Source organism: Pristiophorus japonicus, chromosome 22 (assembly GCF_044704955.1).
Source record: "Pristiophorus japonicus isolate sPriJap1 chromosome 22, sPriJap1.hap1, whole genome shotgun sequence".
NCBI classification, from domain to species: Eukaryota; Metazoa; Chordata; class Chondrichthyes; family Pristiophoridae; genus Pristiophorus; species Pristiophorus japonicus.
This window is the reverse complement of record NC_091998.1, coordinates 16,081,386-16,107,740: the sequence shown is the minus strand read 5'-3', so window position 1 is coordinate 16,107,740 and position 26,355 is coordinate 16,081,386. Positions and strand designations below refer to the sequence as shown.

General features: G+C 45.0%; 1 protein-coding gene across 6 annotated transcripts in view; it reads right to left on the bottom strand.

The window, feature by feature from the left end:
* Window positions 1-26,355, bottom strand: part of kcnma1a (potassium large conductance calcium-activated channel, subfamily M, alpha member 1a) — a 1,078,477-nt gene that overhangs the window by 160,619 nt on the left and 891,503 nt on the right. For 4 of the 6 annotated variants that reach the window (XR_011588354.1, XM_070865680.1, XM_070865677.1 and 1 more), the window contains exon 19: window positions 4,923-4,955. The exons of the other annotated variants lie outside the window; for them this stretch is intronic. Coding sequence is in view for 3 of the 4 variants with exons in the window: in XM_070865680.1 (XP_070721781.1) it covers window positions 4,923-4,955 (33 nt within the window). In the remaining variant the exon portion in view is untranslated. The remainder of the gene's footprint in view (window positions 1-4,922; window positions 4,956-26,355) is intronic. 6 annotated transcript variants of the gene reach the window in all.

Genomic DNA, 26,355 nt, shown 5'->3' with positions numbered 1-26,355 from the left:
TTGGGGTTTATAGATGGACTGCAGCATTTCCATAAGTGCTGTGAAATCGGAACTGGTCACCCCAATGTCCCACTCAAATCAGCCGGCTCTGACTTCTATCCCTTTCTCAAAATCTACAGGGTTAGTCACTTGAACATAAAGAGGCTTGATCAAGCATGTCCCCTCTTCGTGGGGTATACTGGGATGCTCTGCGTAGGGCCAAGCACAACAGAATGTTCACTTATGCAGAATAAATAGGAGATAAAGAAATCTTCATCCTATTTACTCTAATGGGAAAGGGTGTGAGTGAGTGAGGTAGTGTATGTGTGTGTGTGTGTGAGTGAGGGAGTGCGTGTGTGCATGTGTGTGAGTGAGTGAGGGAGTGCGTGTGAGTGAGTGAGGGAGTGCGTGTGAGGGAGTGTGAGGGAGTGTGAGTGAGTGAGGGAGTGTGTGTGTGTGACTGAGTGAGTGTGTGTGAGTGAGGGAGTGTGTGTGAGTGAGTGAGTGAAGGTGTGTGAGTGAATGAGGGAGTGTGTGTGAGTGAGGGAGTGCGTGTGTGTGAGTGAGGGTGTGTGAATAAGTGAGTGTGTGCGTGTGAGTGAGGGTGTGTGAGTGAGTGAGTGTGGGGGGGGTGTGTGTGTGAGGGAGGGTGTGTGCATGTGTGTGAGTGCGTGAGAGTGTGAGTGAATGAGGGAGTGTGTGTGTGAGAGTGAGGGTGTGTGCATGTGTGTGAGTGCGTGAGAGTGTGAGTGAGTGAGGGAGTGTGAGTGAGTGTGTGTGTGAGTGAGTGTGAGTGTGTGGGAGTGAGGGAATGTGTGTGCATGTGTGGGAGTGAGGGAGTGTGAGTGCATGTGTGTGAGTGCGTGAGAGTGTGAGTGAGTGAGGGAGTGTGAGTGAGTGTGTGTGTGTGTGAGTGAGTGTGAGTGTGTGTGTGGGAGTGAGGGAGTGTGTGTGCATGTGTGGGAGTGAGGGAGTGTGAGTGCATGTGTGTGAGTGCGTGAGAGTGTGAGTGAGTGAGGGAGTGTGAGTGAGTGTGAGTGAGTGTGTGTGTGTGTGTGAGTGAGTGTGAGTGTGTGTGTGGGAGTGAGGGAGTGCGTGTGCATGTGTGGGAGTGAGGGAGTGTGAGTGTATGTGTGTGAATGAGGGAGTGTGTGTGAGTGAGTGAGGGAGTGTGAGTGCGTGTGAGTGAGTGAGGGAGTGTGTGCGTGTGAGTGAGTGAGGGAGGGAGGGAGTTTGTGTGCATGTGTGTGAATGAGGGACTGTGTGCATGTCCATAGAATCATAGAAATCTACAGCACGGAAGGAGGCCATTTCGGCCCATCATGTCTGCGCCGGCCGACAAAGAGCTATCCAGCCTAATCCCACTTTCCAGCTCTTGGTCCGTAGCCCAGTAGGTTACGGCACTTCAAGTGCACATCCAAGTACTTTTTAAATGTGGTGAGGGTTTCTGCCTCTACCACCCTTTCAGGCAGTGAGTTCCAGACCCTCACCACTTTCTTGGTGAAGACATTTCTCCTCAAATCCCCTCTAAACCTCCTACCAATTACTTTAAATCTATGTCCCCTGGTTGTTGACCCCTCTGCTAAGGGAAACAGGTCCATCCTACCCACTCTCCCTAGACCCCTCATAATTTTATACACCTCAATAAGGTCTCTTTTCAGCCTCCTCTGTTCCAAAGAAAACAAATCCAGCCTATCCAATCTTTCCTCATAGCTAAAATTCTCCAGTCCAGGCAACATCCTTGTAAATCTCCTCTGTACCCTATCTATGCAATCACATCCTTCCTGCAATGTGGTGACCATAACTACATGCAGTACTCTAGCTGTGGCCTAACTAGTGTTTTATACAGTTCAAGCATAACCTCCCTGCTCTTGTATTCTATGCCTTGGCTAATAAAGGCAAGTATTCCGTATGCCTTCTTTGCCACCTTATCTAACTGGCCTGTTACCTGTGTGTAAGTGAGGGAGTGTGAGCATGTGTGTGAGTGAGAGAGTGTGAGTGCGTGTGTGAGCATGTGTGTGACTGAGGGAGTGTGAGTGTGTGAGTGAGGGAGTGTGAGTGAGGGAGTGTGAGTGGGTGTGTGAGCGTGTGGGTGAGTGAGGGAGTGTGAGTGTGTGAGCGTGCGTGCATGAGAATGTGTGTGAGCGTGTGTGAGAGTGAGGGAGTGTGAGTATGTGTGTGAGTGAGAGAGTGTGAGTGTGTGTGTGAGTGAGGGAGTGTGAGTACGTTCGTGAACGTGTGTGTGAGCGAGGGAGTGTGAGCGCGTGCGTGAGCGTGTGTGTGAGTGAGGGAGTGAGTGTGTGAGTGAGCTTGCGTGCATGAGCGTGTGTGTGAGTGAGGGAGTGTGAGTACGTGCGTGAGCGTGTGTGTGAGCGAGGGAGTGTGAGCGCGTGCGTGAGCGTGTGTGTGAGGGAGTGAGAGTGTGTGAGCGTGGGTGCGTGAACATGTGTGTGAGTGAGGGAGTGAGAGTGTGTGAGCGTGTTTGTGAGTGAAGGACTGAGAGTAAGGGAGTGTGCATGCGTGCATGAGCGTGCGTATAAGGGAGTGAGAGTATGCGAGCATGTGCTTATGTATAAAAGCAGGCCTCAGTGATTCCTTATTCCTTAAGTAGCAGCACCACCTGCTGTTTATTGCATTTATCTAATAGTCGGAACAGCCTGCCACACTCCACCATTTAGTGCTTCAATTTAAGTTGAAAAGAGAAACAATTACTCGGTATAGTGGCAATACCTTGTGGATTCACGGAGAAGGTTACAGTTAACACGTTGAGGCAGTGCACAACATTATTACTGAGGGAAACAGCGGCATTTAATTGGTTACAATTTTTAAAAAGCACCCTTCTAAAATGTTCGAGTGCACTGATTGCTTGAACAATTAATGGCTAAAATACTCAGCTATTCAATTGTATTCTTTTTCACAAGGATTGTTTCTTTACGATGCATCTAATGCACTGTCCCCAAGCCTGCCTTGTGGGGCCTGGATGCAGCATGCTAACTGACAGATAGTGTATATTATAGACAGTATCCGTAGTTGGACCCGCTGAGCAGAGTGTCCAAACAGCACCACAGTCCATGTAATGGTGCTCTTTAGTTCAACCACCGCATTGTTGCTCTCACACCACTACAGTGCAGAACAGTAAGGAACCACACTTTGTTTCTTTAATGTAGAAATAAAGAGGCACCTGCTATCAAAACAGCCATCAGACAGGAGTGAGTAAAGGCTGCAATCGAGACATGGATCCTGATTATGTTCACAAAACCGTCTGAATGCTGCCCTCCTTGTGGTGTTTATGACACCATTAAAGGCGCTCACTCAACCTGCAGGATGGTGGCTTGCTCCCAGGTACCCGTGTAATTGTCTGGCGTCCGTTCCAGCTTCACTCAAAGATCATTTTTAGAAGCTTTAAGCTTGTGCTGCTCGTGTAATATGTTCGGAGAATGAGCAGACTGGAAATCAGGATGGAGCAAGTGCGGGGGGGTGGGGGGGGGGAGGAAAGTGACAGAGGATGGATCAGCAGGCACTTACAAATACGTCCAGCAATTATTTTTGATCAATGGGCAGAACAGTGCTTGAAGACTTGCCACTAGCAGCAGCTCGTTGGATCCCGTGCATCGCTGACGGTGATGGTATCTGTACTTGGGAGCTTCGGCAAAAAGGAGCTGCTGATATAGATACTCTCGCTCTCTGTGTTACAGCCTCACCTCCCACCACCTCCCCACTGACTCATCACCACCCAGGGAGCAGCGGAGGTCTCAGGTCAGATCCCGCGTTAACTACCTCAGGCAAGATGGCGACCCAACCACTCTGGGGTCAGGGAGGCACAAGTTGGCCAATAGAATCATAGGAAATTACAGCACAGAAGGAAGCCCATCGTGCTGGCCGACAAAGAGTGATCCAGCCCAAACCCACTTCCCAGCTCTTGGTCCGTAGCCTTGTAGGTTTCAGCACTCCAAGTACTTTTTAAATGTGATGAGGGTTTCTGCCTGCACCAACCTTTCAGGCTGGGTTCCCATTCTTGATTGCTATTACTATCCAGTCGCCCCTGTTGGCGGTGGGGGGGGGGGAGAGAGGGGGGCTGGGGGGAAGGGGAAGGGGGCACGTGTTTAGATGTTGAGTTGAGGACAGGATTGCATTTGTGATGTGAGAATGCTCACAAATTTGTAGAGCTGTTGAGTTGGGAGTGGCTTAGCCAGTCACGTGATGTTCACAAGACTCAATAAAACCCCAGCCAATTGGGTTCGGGGGATCCACGATGAGGCAGGTGGTTGTGAGCCTGGTGGATGAACTGGTAATGTGTAGTGTAATTATTAAACCTTTATTAATAAACCAACTAGTTCTTCGTAGCAATGTGTTGCTATGAATTCTTAAGCAAAGAACCCATGAAGCAAATACATTATATTATGGCGTTCAACTCTGACTATCCCCCCCATCACATGCTGATATTCCCTGTCAAGACTCGTATATAAATCATGACCACTCGAACAAAACACCAGAGGGTGACCAGCACCTGTGTAACCGTACCGTGTAAGGAATCAACACCTTGATGAAAAGCGGGGGGAACAATCTAATTTAAAGGCTGATACTTCAGCTACAGAGCCCGGATATTTGACCTTATGTGTGTTGACTCAGGCACAGGCCAGTGATATAAATGAACAGGCTTAAGACTCAAAGGATCAATATCAGCCATCTCGTCTGAACGAATCTTGATACTGGCTGATCCCGATATCATTAAAGTCTAATTGACAAAGAGGTTGCAAAAAAAACCTAACTAAAATAGGTCATCACTGCACTCTGACTAGGAGGGTCAGTCTAAAGAAATGGAACAAAAGGCAGACGGGAAAGACGGGTGGGTTAGGGGGAGAACACGTGGCAGGAAAGAAAGAAATCAACTGGGAAGCAACAAGGAGAGGGATAAACTAATTGTTGACAAACCAATGACTTACTTGAGCTGATAAATCCATTATAGCCATATTTAGCTGAAGACAATGCAAAAAAATGACAGGTTAAGAGATGTGGAAAACAAGAATTGTCATGAGAGGTCAATGAAAAGCACAGGAAAAAAAATTAAATACAGGGGATCGGAACTTTTTTTAATGTTGGTGCTGCTAAAGCACTCCATCCAGTGCTTGCTTACAAGCCATTGCATTGCTTCTCTCGACATACACGCCAGTTCTTAAACCAAGCGGTCACTGATGTATAATGGGTGCCATGCCCAATTTATTCTCCAACACCATCAAAGATGTCCTGAAGATGACATATCCCACAGCGGTCAGGGGTCCGAGCCATACAGACGTCCGTCACCCACCGGGACCTGTACCATTGGGGAGAAACGCTAAGGTGCTGCCACTCGCGGTTACGCTCGTTGTCAGGTTCGGTATGTGTTACCCCGTCCTACGCCTTGCCCCGTTAATACCAACCGGAGGAACCGGGCATATGATGATGATGAGTGGCACACACGCCACCTTCTGAAGTTGCCACCAGGGCATTCTAGCCAGCGACAGTTCTCAATCCCAGAGACTGCTGGGGAAATCGCTTGAAGGTAAAACGGAGAGCATGGAAGGGGGGGGGGGGGGCGGCATTGTGAAGAGGACAGGAAAGGAGAAAAAGGCTGCAGTTAAGCACTAGGCCAGCTTTTTAACGATCAGATCTAAAAGAATTCTGAAGGAAAATGAGTGAGTGCCAGCCAGTGGCTCAGTGGGTAGCACTCTTGCCTCTGAGTCAGAAGGTTGTGGGTTCAAGACCCACTCCAGAGACTTGAGCACATAATTTAGGCTGACACTCCCAGTGCAGTGCTGAGGGAGTGCTGCACTGTTGTAGGTGCCGTCTTTCAGATGAGACGTTAAACCAAGTCTACTCTCTCAGATGGATGTAAAAGATCCCACAGCACTACTTTGCAGAAGAACAGGGGAGTTATCTCCAGTGTCCTTGGCCAAAATGTATCCCTCAATCAACATAACAACAGATTATCTGGTCACTGTCACACTGCTGTTTGTGGGAGCTTGCTGTGTGCAGATTGCCTGCTGTGTTGAGACTACACTTCAAAAAAGTACTTCATTGGCTGTAAAGCACTTTGGGATGTCCGGCGGTCGTGAAAGGTGCAAGCCTTTCTTTCATGAGTTCAATCCCAATTATGCTGAGGAAACTTAACGATTAGAGATAAGCAGAGCTGAAATGAGAAAGTGTAGTGACAGAAAGCAGCACTGAGTTCTTTGGCAATGTAAGTAGCTTTTGCTTTTCTGCATGGTGTTGCATTCGAGAGATAATGTTAACAGAAGAACAGCCTCACTAAAATTATTGAATTCAACGTTGACACGCGCGATTGCTGTCAGCATCTGGGGAGCCTGGGTGGAACTCTAATGCGGGCTGACTTGAGGGAAGGGAACAGGGGGCTGAAATTCGCTTTGAGCCTGCTCTGGATGAAGGCTGGGGCTTCTCCGTAAAGGCTTTTGTTTTATCCGCAAAAGGTCATTCTTTGGGCTGAAGGCAGGGCTGTGACAGAAACGTTCCCGGAAAACAGTTCTTGTCCTGGCATCTGTCGCTTGGAATCGTCCAGAGCGGAAGGGCTCTGAAAAATAACTGCCGAGCATCTGTCTTGCACAAAAAATGTTGCAAGAAGAATCTGCTGCCTGGTGGTATGGAACTGTCAGGGTGAGTTTCATGACAACCAGCAGCGCTCAAAAAATGAAAATGCAAACATAATTTCCATGTCACCACATATAAACCCTCCGCTGAATTCACAGCAGAAGATGCAGACAGCATCATTTCCAGCCTGTCCACATCACAACAAACCACTCGCTGTTTAGTTTCCAGTGACCCTGGTAAGAAACACTGTAGTAATAAGCCCACTCTAACAACCGCCTTTAGCAATGGAAATTCCTGATCTCGCTTCTTAAAGTTCCAGCCTCTCTTCCAGTTGGCTGACACAGGTTGTCTTTTAAATGTCATTTTGATGCAGTGCCCCCTTTAAATTGTTTGCATGGCACCAAGAATAGGTTTGCAGCGCATAACAAGAAGGGCCATGGTTTAAATGCATTGCTATTTGTGTGTTATATGGATAATAAACATTTGCCGTGATCCATTCTTACACATGGACAGACGCACACACGAACGCACTCCAATTCCCCTCCAAGTGACACGCCATCCTGACTTGGACATATACGGAATTCACAACATAACACCATGGTGATGAAGACTAGTTCGAGGCAACACATCTCCATCCTGGGCTTGTATTCCCTGGAGTTCAGAAGAATGAGAGGGGATCTCATAGAAATGTTTAAAATTCTGACGGGTTTAGACAGGTTAGATGCAGGAAGAATGTTCCCAATGTTGGGGAAGTCCAGAACCAGGGGTCACAGTCTAAGGATAAGGGGTAAGCCATTTAGGACCGAGATGAGGAGAAACTTCTTCACCCAGAGAGTGGTGAACCTGTGGAATTTTCTACCACAGAAAGTTGTTGAGGCCAATTCACTAAATATATTCAAAAAGGAGTTAGATGTAGTCCTTACTACTAGGGGGATCAAGGGGTATGGCGAGAAAGCAGGAATGGGGTACTGAAGTTGCATGTTCAGCCATGAACTCATTGAATGGCAGTGCAGGCTCGAAGGGCCGAATGGCCTACTCCTGCACCTATTTTCTATGTTTCTATGTTTTCTATCCTAGCAGGGCAACTACAGGATAGGCAAGGAATGCCTGTGTCAGCCGTGGCTCAGTGGGCAGAACACTCACCCTTGAGTCAGAAGGTCGTGGGTTCACTTGAGCCCATAATCTAGGCTGACACTCCCAGTGCAGCATTGAGGGAGTTCTGCACTGTCTAAAGTGCCATCTTTCAGATGAAATGTTAAACCGAGGCCCCAACTACTCTCTCAGGTGGATGTAAAAAATCCCATGGCACTATTTCGAAGAAGAGCAGGGGAATTATCCCCGGTGTCCTGGCCAATATTTGTCCCCCAATCAACATAACATAAAAAAACAGATTAACTGGTCATTATCACATTGCTGTTTGTGGGAGCTTGCTGTGCGCAAGTTGGCTGCTGCATTTCCCACATTAGAACAGTGACTACACTCCAAAAGTACTTCATTGGCTGTAAAGTGCTTTGAGTTGTCCGGTGGTTGTCATGAAAGGTGCTATTGAAATGCAAGGTTTTTCTTTTCTTTCTAAATGTGACCTTGCCAATGTCACTCACGTCCTGAACACAAACAAAATCACATGATAGGCTCGGGACAACAGAAAAAGGCCCTTTGGCTCAGCGATTCCACCCTTCCAGAATTGCCTCTTCCCGTTACAGCATCTACCTGATTCTTAACTGAAGCCAAGAGGCTGGCCTTCCCCCGGGCATACTTCCCGGCAACCTATTCCAGCTCTATACAAGAATTACTTCCTACCAACTGTCCTAAACGTGTCCCCCCACAAGCTGGAACCTGTATCTTTGTGTCCTGGTGCTTTGACAAACATGGAGCCACAAGAACCAGATAAACCCATTCAAGCTCCTTGCATAAGCAAAGCAAGTGTGGTAAGTCGGATTCTTGGGATCATTGGGGAACTGAACAAATTAGAGAAACACACAGGAGCTATTGTAGCAGCTATTACCACAAATCCTGTAAGGTTTTCCTGATGCCCTGTGTGATGTATGCACCGGTGAGTATGCTCACTGGTTTGTAGAGCTGTTGAGTTGGGAGTGGCTTAGCCAGTCACATGATGTTCACAAGACTCAATAAAACCCCAGCCAGTTGGGCTCGGGGGGGATCCACGATGAGGCAGGTGGTTGTGAGCTTGGTGGATGAACTGGTAATGTGTAGTGTGATTGTTAAACCTTTGTTAATAAACCAACTAGTTTTTAATAGCAATGTGGTGCTATGAATTCTTAAGCAAAGAACCCATGAAGCAATTACGTTACACCCTGGAGGATCCCATTGGGCCCCCAGAATTAGTAAATAAAAGATCAGTAATAGGTGCTGACATTGGGCATGTGATCTCAATATTCATAATCGATTGACATATGCATGTGAACTTTAACCTTTTTATGCATTTATTGGCAAAATGGTCGGACAAAAAGCAGAGGGCGCGAGTGCATTTTGATCGAGGTGGTTGCTTTACTTCCTTGCTTACCGAATGTCGGTACATGTTTGGTAATAAATATACACACGGGAGCTACATTCACCTGGTGTTGTGTGAGTGCGTGCGAGTTGTTTTCTGCTATAATCAGTTCAGGTTGATGAAACGATGCTCCTGGCGCCACGACTGTGACTAGTCAGCACTTTTAGAATCGGACTACGCTACTCGAGAAGGTTTGCCGAGAGACGATCGGGGGGGGGGGGCGGGCAGGATGAGGTTTCTGATGCTGACACTATTGCTGTTCCTGTGCCCTGCTGATATGTGCTAACATGTTGGCATATTTGTATTTCTCCAATATCATTTAATCCGCCACCTGCCAAATATCCCGCATGCTTTACAAAATAATGAGTTGCCCTCCATAGACCAATAACATTTCTTCTGTTTAACTCACTCAGAGTTCATTGGCATAAGTGTGTGCTGAGTGCACCTATCGTTTGTACTAATGTAAAACTCATTTGCATCAATCATTCCACCAGGAATTACTCTATAGCTAAAAGATAGAAATACTGCATGGTGCGACTACACTGCCCCTCATCCATTTCCCAATATCCCCCTACCCCCATTTCCAATGTGTAAAATAATGGAATATGTGTCAATTATCATGTCAATCTGCTACTAAACCAATCCATATTCCTTTGAGGGAAAGATTTGTTATTGTTGTACTAAAGCAACAATGCTGTTCAAACAAGGCATCTTAATGTCAGTGTCATTAAAACATTATGGTGAAACTGTGAACTTGGTGGAGCAGTTGGTCATAGAGTCATCGAGTCAACTCCAGCCTAGGTTGCTGGGATGCAAGTTTCCTTTCTCTGATGCTTGTAAGGGCTCTTTGTTTAATGATCTTGGGCAATTCCCATTGGATGTGGACCCACACTAAGAAAATGGACAGTAATGTGGGCAGTACTTGGCCATCTCAGCGAGTGTGGCAGCTGGCAATATTACACTGGACAAGTGGATGCTCCTCGGTTCTAGGCCAACGTTCTGGTCACTAAGAAATTCAAGCCCTGGAAGTAATGCAGAAAAGAACCCCGAGACAGATCCTGTCATGTGTGATCCCTTCATGAATGAGAGGTGATTTTATTGAAATATATAAGATAATGAGGGGGCTCGACAAGGTGGATGCAGAGAGGATAACCCATAGGGGAAACTAAAACTAGGGGGCAGAGTCTCAGAATAAGGAGCCGCCCATTTAAAACTGAGATGAGGAGGAATTTCTTCTCTCAGAGTGTTGTAAATCGATGGAATTCTCTGCCCCAGAGAGCGATGGAGGCTGGGTCATTGAATATATTTAAGGCAGAGATACACTCAGATTTTTGAGCGATAAGGGAGTGAAGGGTTATGGGAGCGGGCAGGGAAGTGGAGCTGAGTCCATGATCAGATCAATCATGATCTTATTGAATGATGGAGCAGGCTCGAGGGGCCAGGTGGCCTACTCCTGCTCCTATTTCTTATGTTCTTATGTTTTCTTATGTTGGCAACTGAGTTACAGAGGAAGCTGAGAAAAACGTAGTCTTTCGGTCTTGAAATGAAGTGAATGAGAAGCGATCTTATAGCGGTATATGAGATGATAAATGTTACAGAAAAGGTAAGTTCGGAAAGCAACTTCAAATGACAGCATGACAATAGGACATGGGACATCGGTTCAAACTAATAAAAAGCACATTTAGGAATGGTATCAAGAGGATCTTCTTCAATGACCAACATGTGGAATGGACTTCCAGATCGGGCAGTCGAGGCAAAGCTCATTTAACAAACAATTGGATGCTGTGTTGGGCAATTTTCAGATTCTTTCCAGAATGGTGACCCCCAGACTGTACTGAGTGGCATTCCTCAGCTTGTTCCATCTTGCCACACCCCGAGAATGAATAGAAAAGGGGGTTGGCGTATTTTGCTCCATCTAACCCAGGGGCATTGCGGATTCTGACGGGGATTGACAGGGTAGATGTTGAGAGGTTGTTTCCCCCGGCTGGAGAGTCTAGAACTAGGGGGCACAGTCTCAGGATTAGGGGAAGGTCATTTAAGACTGAGATGAGGAGGAATTTCTTCACTCAGGGTTGTGAATCTGGAATTCTCTGTCCCAGAGGGCTGTGGGTGCTCAGTCGTTGAGTATATTCAAGACTGAAATAGATAGATTATTGTAGTCTGGGGGAATCAAGGGATATGGAGATCGAGTGAGAAAGTGGAGTTGAGGTCGATGATCAGCCATGATATTGAATGGCAGAGCAAGCTCGAGGGGCAGTCGGACCTGCTCCTGTTCCTATTTCTTATGTTCTTATTAGGAGAGCCAGTGTTGCATCCCAATTGCTGCCCTGCTTGTGATCAAGCAATGGACCAGGGGTCAGAGCTGGGCCTACGCAATCTGTAAAGTTCATCTATTCACTGGGTCAACTGGTGGAGCCATTAGTGAATTAACTTGTGTGATTTTAAACAGCGGTGCTGGGATGATGGCAAATGTAAGTAGAAGTTTATAAAAATGTCACGTTATTTAATCGTCATGTAATGTTTATGCTTTCCAGTTCTTCAAATGCTAACAAAAATGAAATAAAAGTCAGATTGAGTAAGATTAAAATAATGCTTTGGCAGTTAGTTTAACAGCAATACTAGCTCATCCCAGTTACGTGCAGTCCGATCCTGATGAAGACATAACCAATCTGCCAAGTAATGTTCTACTTGGCGCAAGAGTGTGCTTCGATCTGGGCTTTTATTTAATAAGAGTGGATAGAAATAATACTCGGCAATCATCTACATGGAACACTGAATAACATCAGTGATTGGAAATGACACCTTATAACTGTGCTGGGTAAAGGTACCTACACTATCGTGCTGAATGGGACTGGCACATTGTAAGGATATACACACAGGAGTAGTGGCTAGGGATGGTACACCGAAACTGTGGCTGGGTAGGGTCTCGAATGCAACAGTGGTAGATGGAAATGGTGCACTGTTACTCTGTATCTCAGTCAGTATTCGTACGTAATAGGAATGATACGCTTCAGCTGTGTCAGCTGTGGCTCAGTGGGTAGCACTCTCGCCGGAGTCAGAAGGTTGTGGGTTCAAGTCCCACTCTAGGGACTTAAGCACAAAAATCTAGGCTGACACTTCCAGTGCAGTGCTGAGGGGGTGCTGCACTGTCGGAGGTGCCGTCTTTCGAACAAGATGTTAAACCGAGGCCCCGTCTGCTCTCTCAAGTGGGTGTAAAAGATCCCGTGGCACTATTTTGAATAAGAGCAGGGGAGTTATCCCCGGTATCCTGGCCAATATTTATCCCTCAATCAACATAACAAAAAACAGATTATCTAGTCATTATCACATTGCTGTTTGTGGGAGCTTGCCGTGTGCAAATTGGCTGCCGTGTTTCCCACATTACAACAGTAACTACACTCCAAAAGTACTTCATTGGCTGTAAAGCACTTTGGTCGTGAAAGGCGCTACATTAATCCAAGTTTTTCTTTCTCTCAGTTCTATACTTGGAATATCACTTGTACACAACAGGAATGTCTTCCCGATGAGGAAGCCATTTTTCTCTGATGATGTTTTCACCAGTTTTACATCAGATATAAATTCCCTACCTTTGACCATCCTCCCCCTAAAGTTAGTTACAGGTTTGGTAATGTGTAGTTAGGGTTAAATATTGTTGCTCCACTTCAAGAATCATTGATTCACATTGTGATTTCGTAAATAGGGTTTCTTAATTGGCCACGTTTTTACCGGTTGTTAAAATTCCTGTATTTAACAAATGGGATGTTCTGAATGTCTGTGAGTAGTGAAGGTGAGTTGGAAGCCGAGGAAGAATGAAGCCTCAAGACGATATATCTTTGCTCAGATCCCCGACCCGACAGTAGGTTTGGGATCTGCAATCTGAGCAACAGAAACAGTAGCACGAGCTTGAACGGGGAAAGAAACTTCAGACTCACACCGACCTTTCCCGCTCACATCAGCAGCCGGAAGAGACTATACCCAACAGGGTTTTTATGCAAACTGCGCTTTGGCCTTTATTTAATGGGGTCAAGTTATGCAGAGAAATGTGTGCAACAGTTGAAGCGTTTGGGTCCAGCTTTGACTTGTTGAGGTATGGCAGCTCATTTTTCCAGGTTTTACTTTCACCCATGCCAACTGCCACTCTGCTTCCTCTGTGTTTGTGTGAACATCACCTCCCAGCTGCCTCAACGCATCAGCAACAGTCCTGTTTGCAAAACGGTCGGGTCCTGTGGACCAGGACTGCAGTGTAAACACGAAGGCTTCTCTTTAAATGGCACGAAGATGTGCAATTGTATTTTCTGTAAACACAGGAACGAAGCCCCTCTTGCAACCGCTGCCAATTACTGCAAGCTTAAACACAGCTTTGCTTGGGGGAACACTTGACCAGTAAACGTTCGGGACGGGGGTGGAGAACAGGCGATGCAACAAAGACAAAGCAGAAGTGTATCTCAAGTTTTTGAGATGGTCGCTTAAATTGTGGCTCTCCTGCCCGTGTGTTTGATGGACCCGATATGAAATGTTTCAAGCACGGGCCCTGAGCATTCTGCTTTCCTTTGCAGGAAAGAAAACGGTTACTGGTACAAGCACAATCCAACGTGTCAAGAGTCTAGAATTTCAGTGTGTGGGTCCTATGAACTCCCTTTGAAATGCAGCATGTACATTTAGGATGGGTCAGAAGACACCCAAAGTCATTATTGCATTTGCCAATTTGTGGAACCGGCTCTGTGATCTTACATGAATATCAAAATTGTGTTGTAATGAAAGAAAATTGTCTGATAAAACCATGGAGTGTGCTAACGTTACTGGGGTCCACGTTGAAACCAAGCCAAGTAATGATATAATGACCTTTAATGAGTATCTGGGGAAGCAATCTCGTACCACAGTGAAAGACAAAGGGCAAAAAGCATCATAGCTGAACTGACGCTAATTCAAGCGGATTGTCAGAGCAGCTGAAGAATGCAAGAAAGGAAATGTGATCTGCACATTTGACCTCCCTTTGATTCCAACCCCCACTGCTGCCATTCCTAATTGTCAAATAGTCAACATTTTACATCTGCTCAGATTAATTTAATGAAAACCTGAATCTCACCACTCGCTGTGCTTTCTTCCCCCACCCTTTAGAACGTAAGAAATGGGAGCAGGAGTGGACCATTTGGCCCCTCGAGCCTGCTCCACATTGTTGTGGGTCTGGAGTCACTTGACTCATGAACTATTTCAGTTCAGCGGGCCCCGAACTAGGCTGATTTGTGTGTGTGTGTGCGTGCGTGTGTATGTGTGTGTTTGTGTTTCATTCCTACTGGACTTCCCGTATCCAACAACTGTTTATCAGTCGGGCGATGGGAGTCATTCCCGCCGAAACAGGAATATGTGCGGTGCATCAATAACTAGTTGCTCTGTGCAGGCCAACTAAAATGAACACTAGGGTAATAAAGTTCACAACGAAACACCAAGTTAAAACTGGCATAGGAGTTATCATCCTAGATATTTACCCTCAGCGATGAATGAATATCTAAGTACAGTGATTATGTTACTGGACTAGTAATCCAGAGGCCTGGACTAATAATCTGGGGAAAATTAGTTCAAATCCCACCGTGGCAGCTGGGGAATTTAAACTCAGTTAATTCAATAAAAATCTGGAACAGCAAGCTAATGTCAGTAATGTTGACCATGAAACTACCAGAGTGTCATAAAAAACCCATCTGGTTCACTAATGTCCTTCAAGGAAGGAAATCTACCATCCTTACCCAGTCTGGCCTATACGTGACTCCAGACCCACAGCAATGTGGGTGACTCTTAACTGCCCTCTGAAATGGCCTAGCGTGCCACTTAGTTGTATAAAGCGACTCACCACCACCTTCTCAAGCGCAATAAATGCACAAACCTTGCTTTTTAAGCAATTACCAGCCTCAAATTGCACCTGCTTAAGCAGCTACCACATCCCATGAACGAATAAATAAAAAGACAGTACACCAGCTATTGAACAGGTTTCAGTTTCAGAGCAGTACCTACTTGGAGAGTTGTGGTTTAAGATTAGTACGTCTTTTAAGAGATGTGGTAGCTGCTTAAAGAGGCACAATTTGAGGCTGATAACTGCTTACAAAGGATCAGTTTGAGATCACTGCCTGCGTAGTTGGCTTTGCTTAGAGGGATGCACTTTGATACCTGACAGGCCATCATCCACTGAAGGCCTCATTCATGACTTTGTTTGTTCCAGACCGGATTCCTCCAATGGTTTCTCTCCCAGCCATCCTCCATCCTCTACCCTCCATACACTTCAGCTCATCAGTAACTCTGCTGACCAGATCCTCACCCACAACAATCCCCGTTCACCCACCACCCCTGTCCTTGCTCACACATGCTGCTTTCTCAGTTCCCACGTGCTCAAATTTAAAATTCTCATCCTCGTATTGAAATCCAAACCGTCCTGATCTCTCAGCCAGTGGCTCAGTGGGCAGCACCCTCGCCTGAGTCAGAAGATCGCGGGTTCAAGTCCCACTCCAGTGATTTGAGCACAAAAATCCAGGCTGACACTCCCAGTGCGGTGCTGAGGGAGTGCTATACTGTCGGAGGGGCCGTCATTGAGAGGAGACATTAAACCGAGGCCCTGTCTGCCCTCTCAGGTGGAGGGAAAAGATCCCACGGCACTATTTCGAAGAACAGCAGGGGAGTTATCCCCGGTGTCCTGGACAATATTTATCAACATCACGAAAACAGATTATCTGGTCACTGTCACATTGTTATTTGTGGGAGCTTGCTGTGCGCAAATTGGCTGCTGCTTTTCCTACATTATAACAATGACTACACTTCAAAAAAGCACTTTGTTGGCTTTGAAGCGCTTTGGGACATCCGGTGGTCATGAATAGGGTTTGAAATTGCTTCCTTCTCATAGTGATGCAGATTGGAGTTATACTGCCGACTCCTCATCATCCACGAGTAAAGGAAAGTATAGCACTACACACATTGGTGCAGAGCTGGTTACATTTTAATGTTCGCGAATAATGTGCTAAAATTAAAAATGTTAAAACTTATTTTTAAAAGTACAATGGAGGCCTGACAATGTTTTAAACTTAACTCGGCACCAGTTTCAATTATGCTGTACATAGGACCAGGAGTAGGCCATTCAGCCCCTCGAGCCTGCTCCGCCATTCAATGAGATCGTGGTTGATCTGCGACCTAATTCCATATACCCGCCTTTGGCCCATATCCCTTAATACCTTTGGCTAACAGAAAGCTATTCAGCCCCAATTTAAAATTTGATCTAGCATCAATTGCTGTTTGCGGAAGAAAGTTCCAAACTTCTACCACCCTTTGTGTGTAGAAGCATTTCCTAATTTCACTCCTGAAAGGTCTGGCTCTACTTTTTAGACTCTGCCCCGAGTCCTGGAATCCCCAACCAGCAGAAATAGTTTCTCTCTATCTGTTCCCCTTAATATCTTGAAAACTTTGATCAGATCAACCTTCTAAATTCTAGGGAATACAACCCTAATTTGTGTAATCTCGCCTCGTAACTTAACCCTTGAAGTCCAGGTATAATTCGAGTGAATGAGTTGACGGCACAAATCATTACAAATGGGTATGATTTGGTGGCCATTACTGAAACGTGGTTGCAAGGTGGCCAAGACTGGGAATTAAACATACAGGGATATCTGACAATTCGGAAGGATAGACAAGAAGGGAAAGGAGGTGGGGTAGCTCTGTTAATAAAGAATGATATCAGGGCAGTTGTGAGAGATGATATTGGCTCTAATGAACAAAATGTTGAATCATTGTGGGTGGAGATTAGAGATAGTAAGGGGAAAAAGTCACTGGTGGGCGTAGTTTATAGGCCCCAAATAATAACTTCACGGTGAGGCGGACAATAATCAAGGGAATAATGGAGGCATGTGAAAAAGGAACGGCAGTAATCATGGGGAATTTTAACCTACATATCGATTGGTCAAATCAAATCGCACGGGGTAGCCTGGAGGAGGAATTCATAGAATGCATATGGGATTGTTTCTTAGAACAGTATGTTACAGAACCTACAAGGGAGCAAGCTATCTTAGACCTGGTCCTGTGTAATGAGACAGGAATAATAAACGATCTCCTGGTAAAAGATCCTCTCGGAATGAGTGATCACAGTATGGTTGAATTTGTAATTCAGATTGAGGGTGAGGAAGTAGTGTCTCAAACGAGCGTACTATGCTTAAACAAAGGGGACTACAGTGGGATGAGGGCAGAGTTAGCTAAAGTAGACTGGGAACACAGACTAAACGATGGCACAATTGAAGAACGGTGGAGGACTTTTAAGGAGCTCTTTCATAGTGCTCAACAAAAATATATTCCAGTGAAAAAGAAGGGCGGTAAGAGAAGGGATAACCAGCCGTGGATAACCAAGGAAATAAAGGAGAGTATCAAATTAAAAACCAATGCGTATAAGGTGGCCAAGGTTACTGGGAAACTAGAAGATTGGGAAAATTTTAAACGACAGCAAAGAATGACTAAGAAAGCAATAAAGAAAGGAAAGATAGATTACGAAAGTAAACTTGCGCAAAACATAAAAACAGATAGTAAAAGCTTTTACCGATATATAAAATGGAAAAGAGTGACTAAAGTAAATGTTGGTCCCTTAGAAGATGAGAAGGGGGATTTAATAATGGGAAATGTGGAAATGGCTGAGACCTTAAACAATTATTTTGCTTCGGTCTTCACAGTGGAAGACACAAAAACCATGTCAAAAATTGCTGGTCACGGGAATGTGGGAAGGGAGGACCTTGAGACAATCACTATCACTAGGGAGGTAGTGCTGGACAGGCTAATGGGACTCAAGGTAGACAAGTCCCCTGGTCCTGATGAAATGCATCCCAGGGTATTAAAAGAGATGGCAGAAGTTATAGCAGATGGATTCGTTATAATCTACCAAAATTCTCTGGACTCTGGGGAGGTACCAGCGGATTGGAAAGCAGCTAATGTAATGCCTCTGTTTAAAAAAGGGGGCAGACAAAAGACAGGTAACTATAGGCCGGTTAGTTTAACATCTGTAGTGGGGAAAATGCTTGAAGCTATCATTAAGGAAGAAATAGCGGGACATCTAGATAGGAATAGTGCAATCAAGCAGACGCAACATGGATTCATGAAGGGGAATTCATGTTTAACTAATTTATTGGAATTCTTTGAGGATATAACGAGCATGGTGGATAGAGGTGTACCGATTAATGTGGTGTATTTAGATTTCCAAAAGGCATTCAATAAGGTGCCACACAAAAGGTTACTGCAGAAGATAAAGGTACGCGGAGTCAGAGGAAATATATTAGCATGGATCGAGAATTGGCTGGCTAACTGAAAGCAGAGAGTCGGGATAAATGGATCCTTTTCGGGTTGGAAATCGGTAGTTAGTGGTGTGCCACAGGGATCGGTGCTGGGACCACAACTGTTTACAATATACATAGATGACCTGGAAGAGGGGACAGAGTGTTGTGTAACAAAATTTGCAGATGACACAAAGATTAGTGGAAAAGCGGGTTGTGTACACAGAGATGCTGCAAAGAGATTTAGATAGGTTAAGCGAATAGGCTAAGGTTTGGCAGATGGAATACAATGTCGGAAAATGTGAGGTCATCCACCTTGGGAAAAAAAACAGTAAAAGGGAATATTATTTGAATGGGGAGAAATTACAACATGCTGCGGTGCAGAGGGACCTGGGGGTCCTTGTGCATGAAACTCTTTGCATGAAACTCTTTGCATGAATCCCAAAAAGTTAGTTTGCAGGTGCAGCAGGTAATCAGGAAGGCAAATGGAATGTTGGCCTTCATTGCGAGAGGGATGGAGTACAAAAGCAGGGAGGTCCTGCTGCAACTGTACAGGGTATTGGTGAGGCCACACCTGGAGTACTGCGTGCAGTTTTGGTCACCTTACTTAAGGAAGGATATACTAGCCTTGGAGGGGGTACAGAGACGATTCACTAGGCTGATTCCGAAGATGAGGGGGTTACCTTATGATGATAGATTGAGTAGACTGGGACTTTACTCATTGGAGTTCAGAAGGACGAGGGGTGATCTTATAGAAACATTTAAAATAATGAAAGGGATAGACAAGATAGAGGCAGAGAGGTTGTTTCCACTGGTCGGGGAGACTAGAACTAGGGGGCACAGCCTCAAAATACGGGGGAGCCAATTTAAAACTGAGTTGAGAAGGAATTTCTTCTCCTAGAGGGTTGTGAATCTGTGGAATTCTCTGCCCAAGGAAGCAGTTGAGGCTAGCTCATTGAAAGTATTCAAATTACAGATAGATAGATTTTTAACCAATAAGGGAATTAAGGGTTATGGGGAGCGGGCAGGTAAGTGGAGCTGAGTCCACGGCCAGATCAGCCATGATCTTTTTGAATAGCGGAGCAGGCTCAAGGGGCTAGATGGCCTACTTCTGTTCCTAATTCTTATGTTCTTATGTTCTTATGAACCTACCCTGCATTCCCTCCAAGGCCAATGTATCCTTCCTAATGTGTGGTATGCAGGACAGCCCACAGTGCTCCAGGTCTGGTGTAATCAGGGCTTTGTATACCTGCTGTGTAACTTCTACCCCTTGTATTCTAGTCCTGGTGAAGGCAAAGGGATACATGCGATACAAATTGTTTGCACATCACTTGCCTAAATTCAGTTCGGGTGATTTACACATTGAGTTACACTGCACATCTCTGCATCTTTTCCTTGCACCGATACAAAATGTGCAGGTATAACTGTCACATTAAACGCCAAGGTTCAGTTCTGTTCAGAGTACAGCTGGAGGTTCAGCAGCGGTCTGCCCCAGTCCTGAGCTGGAGCCAACAACCTCACCTCCCAATACCAGTTTAAATCGGGGTCGCCCTTTTGTGAACAGCGAGATTAAGATCTCTGTCAACTCTTTGCCCCGAGTGAAAGGCCATGGCATAGCGCGTCAGGCTGGTGATTTCAAACCCGTGAACTACCTCCAGGCAGAGCCGAGTGTGACTGCTGAGTGACTTGGCTGAATTCAGAGCAACTTGATTCAAACTGAATGTGACCAGCGGGTGTAAAGAGAATATCATGCCTTGAAATAAGACAACAGAATTACGACTTCTTCTCGGGGCCCTGTCATCCGGCAACAGAGCAGGCTCGAAATATTTCACTTCCCGATTTCCGCAGAGTAGCCAACACACGGTGTAAAACTGGCTGCCTACAAACTGCGGGATACGTGGCATGACATCGAAGTTCAATTTTTACAGAGCATCTTATGTTCTTTTAGCTTACAACGTTGCTAGATTATGGACACACGGGGTATCAAGTGTTTGTGACTGGTTTTAAAGGGTTTGAAATCCCTCCCGCCCCTCCTTCTCAAAAGGCCCTTTGGATGTTTCTGATCGTCAGTGAGTTAACTCCAGAGTCATGGTTAGACATCGGAATTGGTTGCATATTTCACACCTCATCTGGAGCTTGAGCTCCACTAATTGCTGGGGCACCAACAGGAAACTAGAATGGCGTTGGGTGCTGTGTCTCCTAGCAACAAGAGTGGGGCGTTCCAAGTCAGTTCTGCCATGCGGTATTGGCACTGCTCTGGGCTCAGATAACTGGGGGTATTGTGTACTTGTGACAGAAAGAGATAATAACAGAACATTTATAAACTTAAAACAGATTAATAAAATAAACCAGCTAAACTCAAAAGGACATATTCTCTGCCCCCACCCCCAACTCCAGTCACGTACTTTAACTTTAATGAAGTCACTTCTCCATAGTTAATCCAGAATGACATTTAAAGACATGGAATAATTTCAATACCACACTGTACCAAGAACACCCACATCAAAGCGTCACTGTGGGTCTCCCATGCTAATGCACAGACCCACATTCTAGCGAAGCACACATAGCCAACTTTGTCACTAGGAAGCTCAATGGACACGGCAGCAGTGGCAACTAAAGTACAACTTACTGGACCACAGAATACAACACAGAAGGGATGACCCCACATACGACGGACATGGAACAGCATGGTGTTAAACTTACAGGCACGTAAACTGGTGGAGCAATCATTAACAGAGACAGAAGAAAGTGGGAAGGTTCTCTCAAGGGTGTCCAAGTTACTATGTACACTGTCTGACATGCAAGTGCAGTCACGCTCACAGCGTCCGCAATCAAAACAACATGCGAGTTTCATTCTCTTGTAGATGGACATCTTGGCTATAATCATGTTTTAGATGGAAGGAGAGGAAGAGGAGCAGGTTAATGGCAAGGTTATTCAGTCTGGCAGTTGGAAGGAATTAACAAGGGATCTAACACAGGCCTTAGTAACGTAAGCAGGCTTGACAAAGAAGAAGAGCTAAGACTATTTCATGAAAGTAGTGATCAGAAAGTTTCATTTTTAAAAGTTCAGATGAAAGAGTTCAGCAGATAACTTTGAATATACAGTTAACATTCTTAGGTATTTTCAAGCCAGTGCCACATGGGCTTCTGTTCAACAGGAACACAAGAAGTTGGTGAGAATTTCAATTGTATACCTGTTCGCGATTTCCCTTTTAAAAGAATTCAGTCAAAGCAGGCAACTGACAGAAACGGAATTGCATTTCAGTGATTGGTCTTTTTGGCGCTCTACATTGTTTTTTGAACAAGCATGTGGTGCTGGCAAGAATTTGGAATAATTAGTATTTTCCTCGTAATTACTACTGGTGCTAATGAGCATGTCAAAATTTAGATAGCACATAAAATACAGGTCCAATTCTTTCAAGCACACATGAGGCTGAAATGGTTATTGTGCTAATTGATTCGCTTGTTCAATGAAATTTGTAATCTAAAGAATACAAAAGTATATTATTTGATAGTAAACCTAGTGTGCTGGCGATGAGAAATAATTTAAGTTTCTCATATCGAGTAAAACAAAATCAACCTTGGTTGAACAAGCCATTATGCCACGTGAAGGACATGTTTAAAGCTCTCGACTGAGTCAAGCACTGACCTAAAGCCATTTATATCAGAATGACTGGCCAAGCAAGGGTCACGCTATGATCGAGGAAAAAAAGGCTCTGGAGGGTGATGAATGACAGGCATCTTCAGTAGCATCCCCATTTCTCTGCAATCTTTATAGCGGTTAGTTGCAAAACACTCAATTTTCAGCAGATATTTTTTTAAAGGTTATCCGGCAGCTGAGAAAAGAATGATCATATCATGCAGCATTAAAGCCCGGTCAATGCACGCAACAAGGCTACTCGCTTAGCACTGGTATTTCAATGGATAAAGTACCATCAAAACCTAATAAACGCTGGTGATGCTGGGCAGCACCCGCCTCTTGTCTTCCTTTGAGTGATGCCAATCTTTTCAGGGTGACAATAATCGAGACTGACAAGTCTTTAAAAGGAATGGAATCTTGAGGGAGGCAAACCATTTGTGGGTTTTTTTAAAAATCTCGTTTCTTGAAATGAAACCAAATACCCGAGCCAAATTATTCTTCCCGATCAACAAGGGGGCGGGTGTTGGGAAATCGTGGAGAAGACTTTGTGGGTGCCGAGTTTTTGTTTTTTATGAAAGGAAGACTCGAGGAGACATATTTCTGAGTCCATGCAGAACTACCGAAATAACAGCATGCTGGTTAAAAGAAAAACACAGGTCTCAACCTTGGCAATAATGAAAAAAAACACAAATAAAACCCAAAAAAGGTTATTAAGATCGAAGCATTCATAAACATTAACAGTCTAGCTCGGTTTTCAAAAAAATCCATGCTGTAATAAATACATTGCATTCATTGTGGAAATAAAAGGCAAACAGTAACAGCACTTTCAGACAATGACATGTTGGAAAATGTTAGTTTTTGATGAGATGCATGTAGTTCTACACACGGAGGGCATGTTGACTAACTCCACACACAAACTGCTATATGGATTACTTGCAAAAACATGTTTATACTGCCATTTTTTTTTATATTAAAAAGTGATTCAAAAAAAAATCGTCGTTCAGGAAGGAGCTGAGATATCGCCGGCTGTTGGAGACCAGAGGAGGAGGAATGAGAGATCTCCGAGGACATCTAGTGGATGGACATCACAGAGCACCATGCTCAGCAAGCAGTCAAGGTCCAGTCAGGGGTAGTGAGTAAAAAAGGGCCCAGCTAGCGAGAAGAATTGAAATGGTGACAAATTCATTTCAATTCGGTAAGTATTGAATGATTCTTGGCACAAAAGATAAAGAAAAATGGAATGGAGAGTTGTGGGATAATAACGGAAGAATTATTTTGATAGGTGATCGACAAACTTTTTAATAATTTCTCAATTTGCTTCCCATAGACGATGGTCAGTTAAGCGAAAATACAGCAGCGACATTAAACTGAAGATTGGCAGCGCTATCACAAAGGGCGGAAGGAATCCAAATTATCTGCGCAGTCTAACAACAAATGCGTTTGAACAGGTTACCACCTCCATTTTTTTATAACTGGCGGAGGGGGAGGGCTGCAGTCAGGGCCTGGGGCTGTCCTTTCGTCAAATAAAGGTTCAAAATTGTTCTGTTTCTTCCACTAACTTGTATGATCAGATGTTAGATTTGAAAGTTTGATCGAGGTTATTGATGCAGGGACCAATGAGACAGGGACCAATGAGACAGGCATCAATGAGACATACCTCTTCTATACTGGATTTAAACACCCCTCAAAATGATTGAAAAATAAAATGCACAAACAAAACATTTCTTTTGGCAGATCGTTTAGCCTTCAGACATCCTACAGTTTTCTTCAAGGATTTTAATTTTCTTTCAAATGTTCTTCCTCTCCCTCCTAAAGGTTTGTCTTTTTTCTCGAAGATGATGCTGCAGGTACCAGCAGCCCTTACAAACTCTCTAACAAATGTTGACAGACTACATGGGGCATGCAAACCTTCTATCGGGCGGGGGTCAAGGATTAGCAGCTAGAAGCAGAAACCTTGAGGGTTGTTTTCCCCTCCCTAGCCATGGCTCAGTGGGCACCACACTTGCCTCTGAGTCAGAAGGTTGTGGGTTCAAGTCCCGCTCCAGAGACCCGAGCAAATAAATCTAGGCTGACACTCCCAGTGCTGAGGGAGTGCTGCACTGTCAGAGGTGCCGTCTTTCAGATGAGACGTTAAACCGAGGCCCTGTCTGCTCTCTCAGGTGGACATAAAAGATCCCATGGCACTATTTCGAAGAAGAGCAGGGGAATTATCTCCGGTGTCCTGGCCAATATTTATCCCTCAATCAACGTAACAAAAAAAATTATCTGGTCAATATCACATTGCTGTTTGTGGGAGCTTGCTGTGCACAAATGGGCTGCCGTGTTTCCCACATTACAACAGTGACTACACTCCAAAAGTACTTCATAGGCTGTAAAGTGCTTTGAGATGTCCGGTGGTCGTGAAAGGCGCTATATAAATGCAAGTCTTTCTTTAAAGGTGTGCCTTTATGCTCGCAGGTACCAGCAGCCCTTACTAACTCGTTAATGAATGTTGACAGATTATTCAGTATATGGGGCAGTCCTCATATGATGGCTATGCATGCACACCTTCCATCGAGTGGGGGGTGGGGGGGCGTCAAGGATTAGCAGCTAGAAGCAGGAACCTTAACTGCAGTTTGCCCTCCCTAGCCTGGGGATATTGGGCCTGGCTGTAACATTCCAACTATGGTTTTGGCTGAGATCAGTGAACTCAGCACAAACTGTGCACCAAATCTGGGAGCTGCTTCTCTGAGTGCTTCTACTGACCCAGCGCCACGCACTGGGGCTGCATGGCCCCAATTATGGAGACAGCCCTCGACACCAACCCCACAGTCTGTGCGAGGGCCAATGCTCAGGCCTGCCGTCTAAGCGAAGCGTGCGGAGAACGAGGGCTGTTGTTTCTGCCTCGTGTCGGAGGCCGATCTGTACCGTCCATTTCTTGCGTCGCTTACAGAGCGAGAGTATCCCTGGTGACACAAAATAGCAGCGTGGCTTTTTTGCACCACGAGGGGGGGGGGGGGGGATTGGAAACTTTGCAAGAAGGCTTCAGAATGCATGCGATGTCCATTTTATCTTTCTCCCTTCTGCTCTGCATCTAGGCCAATAAAAGGAACACTTGGCTCCAGCTCACGGAGCTTCAATGGTAACTCCCCCCTCCCCCCCAGCCCCTCTCCCACCCCTCCCGCTCCTTCAACGGAGTCACTTGCTTCTTATGCCACTGGGCTGCTGTATTTTCGACAGATTCAAAGTGATCTGTGGGCAGTGCTGACGATGATGTGTACGTATGATGTAACTGCTACACATGCAACATAAAAATCTCTTGCTTTAAGGTAGACATGTTGGACCGCACTCTTGGCAACAGGGAACCCATTTTTACTCACAATAGATCACTACCAGTGTGCAGTTAAATTATAGAGTTTCATGTTCCAGGGCAGCAAGGAGAAAAATAAATTAAAAATACATCAATCATCAAGAGGTACTTGCAATCATTTCATACATGGATTCCCATGTGCCTGAGCTCCAGGGATAAAAAGGTCTATATGTAACTGTGCTTTGCGTTCCTGCATTTTTCCCCATTACATTCTCTACAACAGTGAGACAAACCTAGAAGGGGTGAACGCTTCAGAAATAAGTTCGTACACATGGAAGAAACAGAGATATATGTTCCAAACTTTTGCATATTTTCTCAAACAAATCATCCCGGGCATCTCTTCGGGAAAAAAAAAATTAAAATGGCTATTCGGACCCCCCCCACCCCCACCTCGAAGAGATTTCCTTTGCAAATTCTGGACCGTTACTTGAATAATTTAGATTACGATGAAAAAATAATGATACTTTTAAGCTGAATTTTTTTGTTAGCGCTTTCAAGCAGTCGGGGTTTTTTTTTTAAAAAGATAAAGCTACTCACTTTAATTATTCTTGGCCTCTGTCGATGCACCAAGTTTTTTTTTTGGTTTTAAATTATTAATAATGGGCCTAAAAGGTTTGGACAAGTGGCTAAGTAGGTCAGGTATATGTTAACAATGTGACATGACTAATGTCATTGTAATGATACATCTGCTGGAATTCCGTTCTAAACGTGACAGCAACTACTAAGATGCGTGTCCTTATCAAAAAAAAAACCCTGTATTCCTGGTACTGGACACAACTGCTGCATATTGCATGTTCCACCATTATGGGCTGTGAAATACAATGCATTTGGCAAGGATTTGTCTTTGTTTTTCCAGCTGACTTGGAGCATTACCTCTGGAGTTTTCAAACAGCGGCAGTTTAATTCTGACAAGCTCTTTCTTCAGCCTCACTAATCATGTCATTTTATTTATACATCTGTTCTACATCACATCATTAATAGAGTGAAATTTCGACTCTTCATTTTCGGC